At 40.4% G+C, this 12515-nt stretch overlaps 1 protein-coding gene across 1 annotated transcript in view; it reads right to left on the bottom strand.

The window, feature by feature from the left end:
* Positions 1–12515, bottom strand: part of ERC2 (ELKS/RAB6-interacting/CAST family member 2) — an 858283-nt gene that overhangs the window by 818678 nt on the left and 27090 nt on the right. Inside the window, 1 exon segment of the mRNA XM_038411791.2 lies at positions 9886–10683. Within this exon segment, the coding sequence (XP_038267719.1) occupies positions 9886–10533 (648 nt within the window). The 5' untranslated portion in view covers positions 10534–10683.

Raw genomic sequence — 12515 nt, 5'->3', positions numbered from 1 at the left:
GCCTCTAAAAACCCGACCACATCCCAGAGCAAAACCAAGATCAACATTGACATTCCTGATATTTTAAGGTAAACCATTAACAGAAAACCCACACATCTTTCATACCTCCTTTATAGCTCATAAAAATGCAAGAAAGGACATAGACTTTATCAGGGCCAGATTAACTTTTTGTGGGCCCAGCGCCAAACATATTTGTGGGCCCCCAATGGGGAAATAGGGCATGTGATGGGGGGCAGTCCACAGAGCGAGGGGCCAGTTGGGGGGCAATGAGGAGTGGCCCCACTCAGCCCAGCAAAAGGGCACTGTTTACAACCCACAACTGCTAGATACACAGTGGCCCACCCAGCCCTGTGGTGCCAGCGTGCCCCTTCCACACTGCCCCCCTGCCCAGTGCCCTGCCCTTATACCCAACACCCCCTCACCCAGAGACTTCCCCCACAGATCCCTATGCCCAATGCCCCCCCGGACCTGCTATGCCCAGCACTCCCTGCCCAGAGACCCCTCCCACTAACCTCCCACCACAACTGCACAGCAACCTGCACACCATACCCCTGCCCAGCTCCCCCACCCAAAGATCCCCTACTGTCCAGCACTCCTTTCACAGTCCCACCATTGCAGCTGTACAGCGCCCCATATTCCTGAGGGAATTTTGCATCAAATTCTGTGCATAATATTTTAAAATTCAGCATTTTTTTTTTACAATTAATAAATGTGGAAGCTCCATCATGGCAATGGGGAGCACAGGCCACTGGCTGCATGGAGGTGGGAGAATATCCTGCAGCCTCCCCCGCACCCTTGGGACAGGGACTTGGCAATGAGGCTGAACCTGAGCTTGCCACAGAAACACACTGGGGCCCTGCCCCTTTTGCGCCAGGCACATCAGATGTGGGCAGGGAGGCTCAGCCTGGAAGCGGGATCCAAGTGCAGAGGGACTTGTGTGGGGAGATCCAGATGGGGGTAAGAGGGTTCTCTGTGGAACAATCTGGATGCAGGCAGCTCAGTGGCGGACCAGGATGCACAGGGAGGTTCCAGGTGCAGGGGCAATGGGAGTCTGCAGAGAGGACCAAGTGAAGGTGGTTGGAGCTCAGCAGGGGAGGGGTGGTCTGGGTGCAGGGAAGGGGGGGTTCATTTGGGTGGGGGTCCAAGTATAGGTGGGTGGGGCTCAGTGGGGAGGGTGTCTGGGGGGGGCTTATCGGGTGGTACAGATGTAGGGGAGGTGGAGCTCGTCAGGGTGAGCGTTTGATGGGCCTGCTTAACAGGGGAGCCCCAGCTGCTGCTGAGGGGATCCGCATGCTGGGCTCCTGCTTCCCCATCCCCTTCTTTTCCCCATCCCATACCTCTTCCCTACCGCTCCTTCTCCTCCCCACCCTACCCCCTTCCTTCCCCATTGCCTCTTCCCCCCTGCCCCCACTTCCCCTATCCACTTCTCTTCCCCATCCCATGCCCCTTCCCCACTGCTCCATCTCCTCCACAGGCTTGGAGGAAAGGGGGAAAACAGCCCCCCAGCACGAGCCAGCAGAGTGGGCTGGGCCAGGTCGCTCCACTTCCCGCTGCCCGGTGATTGCAGGGCAGGCCCGACCCCGCGGCGAGAAGTGGAATGACCTGGCCCCAGCCTGCTCAGCTCTGCTCCCCTGGCCCCCAGCCTTGAGACTGGGGTGGGTGGGGGAACCGCCCTCCCACCACGAGCCATCGGAGCGGGCTGGGGCTGGGTCGCTCCACTTCCTGCTGCCTGGTGAGTGTAGGGCGCGGCCAACCCCTGCAGCAGTCCCCCAGGACGTTTCTCAGGGGAAGGGATGGAGTGGGGGTAGGGCTGGGGCAAAGCAGGGGTGGGAAGAGGAGGGGTGGGGGCAGAGCAGGGTCGGGGGAAGCTTTCTTGTCCGGCTCAACCAGCCGGGGGATCGGGCTGGCCAGGGCCCCTTCTTACTCTAGGCCCGACACCCTGGTGCCACTGGCACCATGGTAAACCTGGTACTGGCCTTTATCAGGTCATTTCTGACACAACTGGTTGCTGCACAGCTGGAAGAGATAAATTAGTTTCTGATAAATAATAATACAGATGTGAATATTGTATAATATTTATATCACAATAGCTCCCAGCCCCCACGGAAGGATCAATTAAGAACAACACAAAGATGTTTGAAGACCCTTTTCCATCCAGCACACCCCCATTTGATAGAGCCTCTATGTTTGTGGTCCTATTTATCACAAAATACTGATGGCCAGTATTTCATTCTGCATGTGTTTTTAGATTATAGCTATTTTGTTCTTAAATTAATATTTAATGCACTCCACATACTTACACAGGTTACAAGCACTTTAGGTTATAGTTATAATCACAATAAAAATTCTTCTAAGAAGCTTTACTATAAATTACTTAAGAATGCCTAAATACATATGTATAAAAAAGCCACTATGAAACAACACACCAGACTTACAGTCAAAAGGTTCCAACTATATCTGGCACAACCACATAGTCATTGAACAATCTGACAGTTTTATTAATAACCCTGTATTTTTTCATCATTTTTCCACATCTTAAACAGTTAAAGCAGAAAATAAACTGGAAATGTGTCTCACTTACCTAAAATGTCATCAATTTCAGTGAATGAAAGTGAAGAATTTAATGAAAATACCATCCAAAATAAAGTTAAAACCAGCAAGTAAACATGCAGCTGTTAACAGAGAAGAGATTTTAAAAAGAAAAGTTGAAGAAAACAGTACAGCAGAATACTGAGAAAGAGAAAATAGGGAGTATGAGCATGCTGAACTACAAGCTCAAAGTGAGACCTTAAAATAGACTTTAATAAGTCTCAAATACTGAGTTATGAAGCGGAGGTGAAAACAATTTAAATGGCTTACTTTATCTTGGTGTAAGAAATGTTCAATAAAAATATTTCAGGTAATATGTTTTCTTGGGATTTTGTAACCCATTTATAAAAGTGATAACACACCTCATGAAGACCAGTAAGACAAGCATAAAGTACTTGCACTTCTCAGGTTATTCAGATCATTATTGTGCATGTAACCTTGTACTTTATGATGAGTATGTACAACAACAACTTCACAAATTGTGATATTGTTTATGTGTATGTGTGAATACACACACACACACAGCTATACTGATATACACTACTGTACAGCAGATAAAGAGCAAATTAGGGCCCAGTTCGACAATGAGCTCCAATTAGGCCCATGCAGAGCCACTTCATCTGCATGAAGCTCATTGCAGCATTGGGGCCTTAGTTTGAAAGTAGATATTATACAGGTAACTCAGGGATTAGATCATACAGCCTAACAAAATGATAAACATAAAAAAGTATAGCTTGGGTGATGTGTAATGTCATCAGAACTGCAAGATGAGTAAAGCCTGTAATTCATGTTAATATATTTGCTTGATCATGCTAGATTTTACGTAAATAAATGTGAATTAATTAATATTAGGAAGTGAAACTACTTTCCTGCATGTTTGTTAATTTATTTTTATTGACTGTTCTGGACACTAGTCTTTTAAATAATACGTTAACATTTGAGGAGCCAGTCGCAATTCAAGTTATTTTACTACTTTGTATATGCTGATTCTATTGGTTAAATCTTCTTACTTTTATCAACTTTATCCTTGTAATTGCAGTATCCACAATTCATTCACATTTCTGTAAATGTGCACAACCTATTTTAAGAAACACTTTTACATGCAAATCTATCAAACTTTCAGAGGATTTGCTATTATCCTTCCTATCATTTATCTTTTTCTCATTAATCAGAAGCAAACTCTTATCATAACAGAGAAGAAAATTCAACAGAAAAGATCAGATAATTTATAATACATATTCAAAGAGAAAATAATAACCACCTTCACAGGAAGTTTGCTTTGTGAAAAATCAATGGACCAAATTAACTCTTGGTGTAACTCCAGTGAAGTCAACAACATAAATTAATTTGGCCCATTATATCCAATAGTGGATTATTTGTTTTGATAATCAACTATTAAATAATGACATTTACATGCAGTTTTTTTCTTCATTTAGTTATGTTATAATTGTTGTTTATGGACATCAGAGTGTAATATAAGTAAATTATTGCAATGTCACAAAAGTAGAATTATATGGTGGTTCTTCATGTTGGAATCATCAGTTCAAATGGATGGTGCTAGTTTTCTCTCCTTTTCTGACAGGCAGGAGTGCAGGGAGCAATTAGCATTGAAGGATTTTTGGTGCACTTCCTGCTCTCAGCCTTCTGATCCCCATGCAAATAATATCCCTTCTGAATAATATCTATAATATCCCTTCTGAATAATAAACTAAAATTTAGAAGATTAGTAAGAATACAAATCAGGAAAAAATATACACAGAGTATCTGGTTGGGACATTACAGATTGGTGATTCTAAGATGCAAAAACACCATTTACAGGTTAAAAATCTTAGACAACTTGCTGCCCCTTTATAGATCACCAATCCATATTCTGGGCAACCCCAACAACCCCGATTAAAAACAAAAACGAAAAAACTTGGCACGAGCAAGGAAGAGATAGGGAGACAAGACAACACCTCTGCCCTGTGGACATGAAACCCAAAGGACATAGCTGCAGAGGGGAAAGTATTTTTAAAAGGGATGTAAGACTGACCAGGTTGCTGTCCTTATAGACCTCCACCGCATAGGATCCTTCTCTCTCCCCAACAAAAGAGGGCCCTAATTTACAAATGAGGAAAGCACCCCTTCAGCTTTGTAAACCTCAGAGATAATAGCCATGAATCAGTTGAGCATTCCAGCACCCACTTTTTGGGGCCCAGAAAAAAGGGGAACAGTTCAGTGAATATCTCTCAGTCTGTCAATAGTTCTTTGACTATTGTAATTTTAAGGACCTACTTTAAATATCCAAGTAGCATCAAAGATATTCTTTCTTGCAAAGATCCAGTCCCAAATAAGACAGAAAGGAAGATCTCCTGATAAAAATGGAAGGAACTCAAAACTGATTATTAATTTACTTACACTCCCAGTTAAAGAAATAGCCTCTAGAGAATACCTTAACGCAATAATAAAGGCAGAGTTTGTAGTCACTTAAGAACCAGACTTAGACTATATAGGAAATAGTATCTCTGGACTGAAGGCACTAAAATGACACTGCCCTAAGAAAGCCCACCACAATACAGTGTGATTGTATAAATTCTAACAGTAAAAATGCTGACTAAGCTCAAAAGTGTGAAATATTATAGAAAAGAGACCAGACCCTTAAATAACCAAAAAACCTATAAACAAATTCCAAATTATGAGATAAACAGCAATTTCTTTATTCTGGTCTGCCACAGGAGTCCATTCACTCACCCTCGGCTGTTCTGGGGATTAGCTCTCTTCCAGGTCTCACACCTCCCCCTGCATTCTCTCCCAATCTGTAGCCCCTCTGAGCTGTAGCTCACGAAAGCTTATGCTCAAATAAATTTGTTAGTCTCTAAGGTGCCACAAGTACTCCTTTTCTTTTTACGAATACAGACTAACACGGCTGCTACTCTGAAACCTCTCATTTTCCAGGAGCTGCAGCTTCCTCTTCATAACTCAGTCCTCTGGCCAGGTCACTAAGTGGTTTCCTCTTTCGGGTCTCACTAGACCCGCTGTCCAGGCGATGCCACTTAGTCAGTGACTGGCAGGGGAACTCAGGCCCACCCACTACTCCAAGTTCCAGCCTGGAGATCCTACAACACACAGCCAAAATCTGTTGAGTCCCCGATCCTGCTGGCTTTTCCCCTGGGCTGCTTCCTACTTCACTTCCCACTGGCTTTCTTCTGCACCCGTCTCTCTTCTCGGTATGTCCTTCCCTCAGGTCCAGGCTCCCCGAGGTCCTACTCTTTCCCTTAGTGCCATCTTTCCCTCTCAGATTTCCTTACTGCAACCCTTTCTGGTGCCAGCTTCCTGGCTTTATGCTAGTCCAGCCTCAGCTGAGCTCCATCTTACAGTCAGGGCTTGCTTCTCCAGCCTAAATCCCTCATGTGTGGCCTATCTCACTAACTGGCCCCTTTCTCAGCTTTCTTAACCCTTTTGGGGCTGGTGAACACCCCTCACGTGGTCCTATAAAACTGAAGGGAGAAGATTATAAATAGCACATGGAACACCTAGATTGTAAAAAGAAAAGGAGTACTTGTGGCACCTTAGAGACTAACAAATTTATTTGAGCATAAGCTTTCGTGAGCTACAGCTCACTTCATCGGATGCATCCGATGAAGTGAGCTGTAGCTCACGAAAGCTTATGCTCAAATAAATGTTAGTCTATAAGGTGCCACAAGTACTCCTTTTCTTTTTGCGAATACAGATTAACACGGCTGCTACTCTGAAACCTAGATTGTAAAAGAGTATCTGACACTATATCGAATAGCCAGAATCTCTCTAAATTTAAACTTTCAAGCAAGATCATTATTGGAAGAGCTGCCATGTCAAAATGCAGAAAGGAACCCTTTGGCACGCAAGACAAAAAGAGACGGTCAGCAGTTGATAGCTGCAACAGATCTGTAAGCCAAGCCCATGCAAAGAGTTTTGTGCTGGATCTTGTTGTGACCAGTTCCTTGCTATACAACCCCACTTTTGAATTAGAAGGTTGAATGCAGAAGGTAGAGGTGCAGGGTCCCTTGCTTTTGATGAGGGCAAGAACTAAGGTTTGTGTTTCAGAGTAGCAGCCGTGTTAGTTTGTATTCGCAAAAAAAAAAGGAGTACTTGTGGCACCTTAGAGACTAACAAATTTATTAGAGCATAAGCTTTCGTGAGCTACAGCTCACTTCATCGGATGCATCGGATGAAGTGAGCTGTAGCTCACGAAAGCTTATGCTCTAATAAATTTGTTAGTCTCTAAGGTGCCACAAGTACTCCTTTTCTTTTTAAGGTTTGTGTGTAAATAAGCACTGCTTTGATTTAAAGAGCACTGAAAAAACTGAAGTGCAAGTTTACTAACCTGAACTACACACTAACCACATTTATGTGGATTTCTCTTTTGGATTATGTCCAGTTTGCTTGAGTCCTCTGACTCCAAATGAACTCCCCATCCTGTGAGATGGAGACTGACATTCAGGGTTAGGATTAAACCAATCCAGCTCATGGAAAAGTACCACCTTCATTAAGTTTGTTTTCTGGAGAAGACTGAATGGCTCAGGGAATTGGTAATGGAAAAAAGATACTTTTGCTTCTAGATAGCTGATTTAAATATAGAAGAGATTAGGAGTGACTGAAAATCATTACCATATTAAGGCTGTTGGTTGTCTCAGTCCATATCACAAGAAACATCACCAAGACTGGCATGCTCAAGGACATTCTTAAGATAAATCAAGGACCGAATAGGTGCAGACAGTGAAGCACTGATGAGAATAGTGATATTTAGCATCTATACAGCACTTGGAATCTTCAAATTCTGTACAAACATATGTCAGCTAATCCACCCTCACATAATAGAAGTGGTCTTCTCCAGATTAAAACTGAGGTACCTAGGTAGAACCTAGGTTCAATTCAGAAGTGTCACATTTCTGTTCTGTTTTGATCAATTCTTTCAACATTTTTGATCAAAATTAAACATTTCAGCAGTCCCAAACTCAAAACGTTTTGGTTTGTTTGTTGAAATGACCCCAAATGCTTCATTTCCAGTCAGTTCAACATTAAACTGCATGTTCCCATTTTGGCACATTGCCTCATGGGAGTTGTGGTTCAACTCAGTTCAATTCAGCTAATCCACCCTTACATAATAGAAGTGGTCTCCTCCAGATTAAAACTGAGGTACCTAGGTAGAACCTACAGTACATATACAAGAGACAAATTTATAAATTCATTTCTGTTTTAGAGATATTATGGGTTCTAGAATTTGAAGAATACAGAATATAACAGCAACTAGAATGAAATTTTCAAGTGCATTCAATATAAATGGAGGTCTTCAGTCTCCATAGCGGTCAGTTTGGTACCTGAACAAGTACTACATTCATGCACTACTGTCTTGCTGCCTAGACCAAAAAATTGAGAAATAATTGTATTGTGAGTGAGACGAAACATTTGATTCAACCCAAAATAAAAAAATTTGGACTTCAATTTTATTAAAATTATTAATAAAAGTTAAAGTAAATTTTGAAACAAAGAGTCATTTAGAAAATGTCAAAACAAAGAGTTTTTCTGTTTTTGGAATTTTGTTTGGTTTTTTTCCTCCCAGAGTGAAACAATTCAGCAAATTCAACACAAATGTGTGAAATGTTTCAGCTGACCCAAATCTGCATTTTGTAGTAGTCTGGTTCATTGGAGACAATAGGGGCATCAAGTTCCCAAACCACAACTCCCATGAGGCAATGTGCCAAAATGGGAACATGCAGTTTAATGTTGAACTGACTGAAATGAAGCATTTGGGGTCATTTCAACAAACAAACCAAAACGTTTTGAGTTTGGGACTGTTGAAATGTTTAATTTTGATCAAAAATGTTGAAAGAATTGATCAAAACAGAATAGAAATGTGACACTTCTGAATTGAAATTTTTTTTTGAATTTCTGTTCCATGAAAAATATTGAGACTTTTCATTCTGATTTAGAATGAAAACAAAAATGTTGAAATGTCAGAATTTTCCACAGTACAAAAATTCTGAATTTTGCTCAATACTTGATTTTTTTGAACTGAAGGAAATCTTGAGATATATCTTGAAAGATCCTTTTTTAGCTCAGGACTCCAGAAAGTCTTGAGACATATCTTGAAAGATCAAGTCTGAAAAGCTGACCTAGTACTTTCACCCAGTCACACATGGTACACTACTTAAATATTTGTGGAGATAGAAATAATATATACTGAAAAATCTAGATGCGCTGGGAAGTTCAGAGAGGCACACTGCTAGTAGTGCTTCTGCACAGAGAAAGCAATAGTGGTGATTAGAAACCTGGGAAAAAGAAGGCATCAAAAACTCTGATTATTGCTGCTTGCCTATCAATGGAGGAGCATAGATTGGAGATATCTAAGGGTGAAGAACATATTATGTATTATATTATTTCATAAGAGAATCAATACATTATTATGTATTATATTATTTCATAAGAGAATCAATAGATGTTCTAAAAAGGGGCAGCTTTAAATATACAAGACCATCAGTGAAAGTGTGTATAGGAAACTTGTGCAAAATAGAAACTTGCAATCTCACCTTTGCCATTGATCTATATCGCTTCTTGGAAACAGTTCAGAATAGCTACTTTTCTGCTGATGGCACTATATATTTAATCATGAATAATCTGAATCATTAATGACTATATCTTCAATCATATTATAACAGAGAATGGAAACATTAGTAAATACACTTCCAATATAACTAAACATTTTCAAATTGTTCATTTCCTAAGGATAGGTCTCTTTAAGGAAAGTAGCTGACAAAGCACAATTCCAGCTTACTTCATTCACTTATTCAATACAGAATATTATAACATTTAATCAATGGAATTTAATATCATGTCTCCCTTTAGCTTTCATGGAAACTAGGCCGCTAAATCCCTATGCACCTTATACAAAATGTGTCCCCACATACTTATTCATACTTTTCCAGCTATGTGTAGAAGTGGTACAATTCCCTCTTCTGTAAAGCCTGCAGAATATATTTAGACTGCTGTCGAAAAAAATACTACAGAATGTCTCACAAATAAGAAAACAGGTAGTGACAAAGTCAGTCAGTCATTCTCCTCAGCAATAATGTAAAGGAATGCTGCATCAAGGAAATTATAAGCTACATCCAGCTTCTTATTTGTACACTTTCCTACTGCTTAGCAGCCAGAGGCAGATATGCAAGACACAGAATTCCTGTTGATTATGCCAGACTTGCTCCAATACAGGTCACAGTATCATAAGCAAAATATTAAGTGCTTAGTTGTAATTGGTAGAAATAAACTTTCAGGATTACTTACCTGGTTCTCTTCATGAGAAACCCTCATCTGCTCTTTAAGAACTGACATTCTGGCAGCTTCTTCTTTCCTCAAGACTCTTTCCTTTTTTAGCTCAGGACTCCAGAAAGTCTTGATGCTATTCATGGAAGATCCCAGCTTACTGTCCTTGATATCCAGTTCTTTTCTCAGAAGATCATTCTCTCTTTGTAGCTCTTTGAGCTGAGCCTGTAGATCTAGCATGGTACTATCCCTTACTTGTCTCAACATAGAGGGAACTTGATGATGATGATGTGAAGATGTGGTCAGACCTCCATGCTGATCAGTATAAGAAAGGACATCTGTATGAGAAAGTCCAGCTGAAGCAATATTTGGACTACTCCCCATAGCTGTGACTCGACCACCATACACAGCTCGATTTGCAGCCCTTCCAAGAGTCATTGTGCCCTTTGGGAAAGTAGTAGACGCTACACCTTCATGGTCACTAAGATACATCGGTCCAGATGTTGCATAGGCTGCATTAAGGGACTGGATGTTTTCCATTGATAGTGTCTTACCTGTTCCTCCCCCGCTGCTTGTTCTCCTGTGGCCCAGACGAGGAGATCTTGGCAAACGAGGAGACCTGGAAGGACTGCCTTCCAAATTACTGATTGTTCTTGCACTTCCATACATTCTTCTACTACTGTGAGGTATTATTTAATAATAAATTAGTAACACTGATGCTAGATATTAAACCTATAATTCCAGATAATAATGCTGGCAAATGGTTTCACTGCATTCTTCGAGTAGGAAAAAACTGATGACTTCTCAAACACTGAAGATCTGGAAAAAAAATAATTAAAGTTGAGAAAAGTAACTTAAAACAAATACAATATAAAGTAACTTTACAATGATAAAAGTGGGTCAGAAAGCACAGCATACATCAACTGGTCTTGGAATAATTATTTTTAAAATATGAATAATGCCATGTTTTACATTTAGGATTATTACCTGTGAATTTCCATATTTAATGGAATTTCAAATGGAGAAACAACTGTTCGGTTTTTTTGTGCTAGAAACTATTTTTGGCATTTTGACTTAGTAACACTGTGGACCAAATATATCCCTAATGTAACTTCAGTCATTTAAGTCAATTCATTTAATTAATAATCACAATGAAATTACACCAGGGATGAAACTATCAGGTGTCTACACAAAACCAAATTGAAACCAGAGGTCAAGAATATATTTTCAAAACACAACATATCTGTTTTCCTTTAATAACATTAGCTTAATAAATACCACATTGGTGGGGACATGATGGAGGCCAAGAGAGGGGAGGTTAAATAAAACACAGTACTTCTGATAGTTCAGTTTTAGTGGTAGAAACAGATATTGTTAAGCTAAATTTCAAGGTTTACAATAAGACAGTTAATTTCAGAGAATAATTCTCTTCAGGACAATTATAATTTATTAGAAAGATGACTGGAACTATAAACCACAGGCTTGTTGGTATTTGTTGATTGTCTATTTCAAGGAAAAAAGTATATTATAAACAGTTAATTCTTTCCTCAAGTAAAGGAGGGACCGTCAAATCTCCTTTTCTGCATTTGGTGCCATAATGGTATTTCTGTAGCAGGCTTACTTTTGTAATTGATTTTATTAATCAGAACAGTTAAAGTTACTGATAATTTCATAACCGATAAAAATAAAATAATAATAAAGAATCTGATAATACCAGGACCATCTGATCCACATTTGTCACCCAGAACTATGAACTTTCACTGATTTTTTTTTAAACAACAAACAAGCATTCCAAGCAATCTGTGAAATTAAGTAACTTGGCTGCGATAACTAAACCAGATCTAAAATAGTTTCTTAAAGAGATGATTCATTCAGAGCAGCAGCATCAAGTCTAAGTCACTTAAATCCAGCAATTTTTAAGCATTTCCCCAGGACACAGGGTGACCAGATGTCCCGATTTCATAGGAACAGTCCCGATTTTTCTTATATAGGCTGCTATTACCTCCCACCCCCGTCCCAATTTTTCACACTTGCTGTCTGGTCACCCTGCCAGGACATTACCACTACTTACAGGTACGCTATTCCAATTCTTTAATGTCCATTCTACATTTGTGTTGAGAGGGGGGGGGTTTTTTGGTGGAGGGGGATAGAGGGGAAGGAATGTAAATATTCTTAAACCAAGAATAACAGCTAGCATATTAAATCATTGCCACTGTGTTTGAACCATTTTAGAAAAAGCAATTACAGACATTAGTGCAAACAAAGACAAAAACAAGTCCCCACTTGCCGTAGCCCCACCTATCTCTATACTAGAGAAATGTACCATTGCAAACCATTCTAATCTCCAAGATTTATAAACCATCAATGACCTCATACAAGGATGTTTCAACTGGTTTACATGGATTCTAAAAACTGTTGGGGGTAGACTAGCTTTTCAATAGGTCTAAGAACCAGTATAGTGTAATCCACTTCAGTCTGAGCTGTTTCATTGCCAGCATGGATTTGGATGTGCTAAAATGTTTCTTCTTGGTCCCCTCGGTACTATTCTGCAGTGCATCAGTACCCTTTCAAATTATTCCAGAATCCACTTTTGATGCCAATTGGGTCAGGAATTATAGGAATAGTACCTGGAGGGCACTATGGAAATGGTT

The sequence above is a fragment of the Dermochelys coriacea genome, chromosome 7 (genome assembly GCF_009764565.3).
Source record: "Dermochelys coriacea isolate rDerCor1 chromosome 7, rDerCor1.pri.v4, whole genome shotgun sequence".
NCBI lineage: Eukaryota > Metazoa > Chordata > Testudines > Dermochelyidae > Dermochelys > Dermochelys coriacea.
Note: the sequence above shows the minus strand (reverse complement) of the source record. Positions and strands in the feature narration are given on the sequence as shown.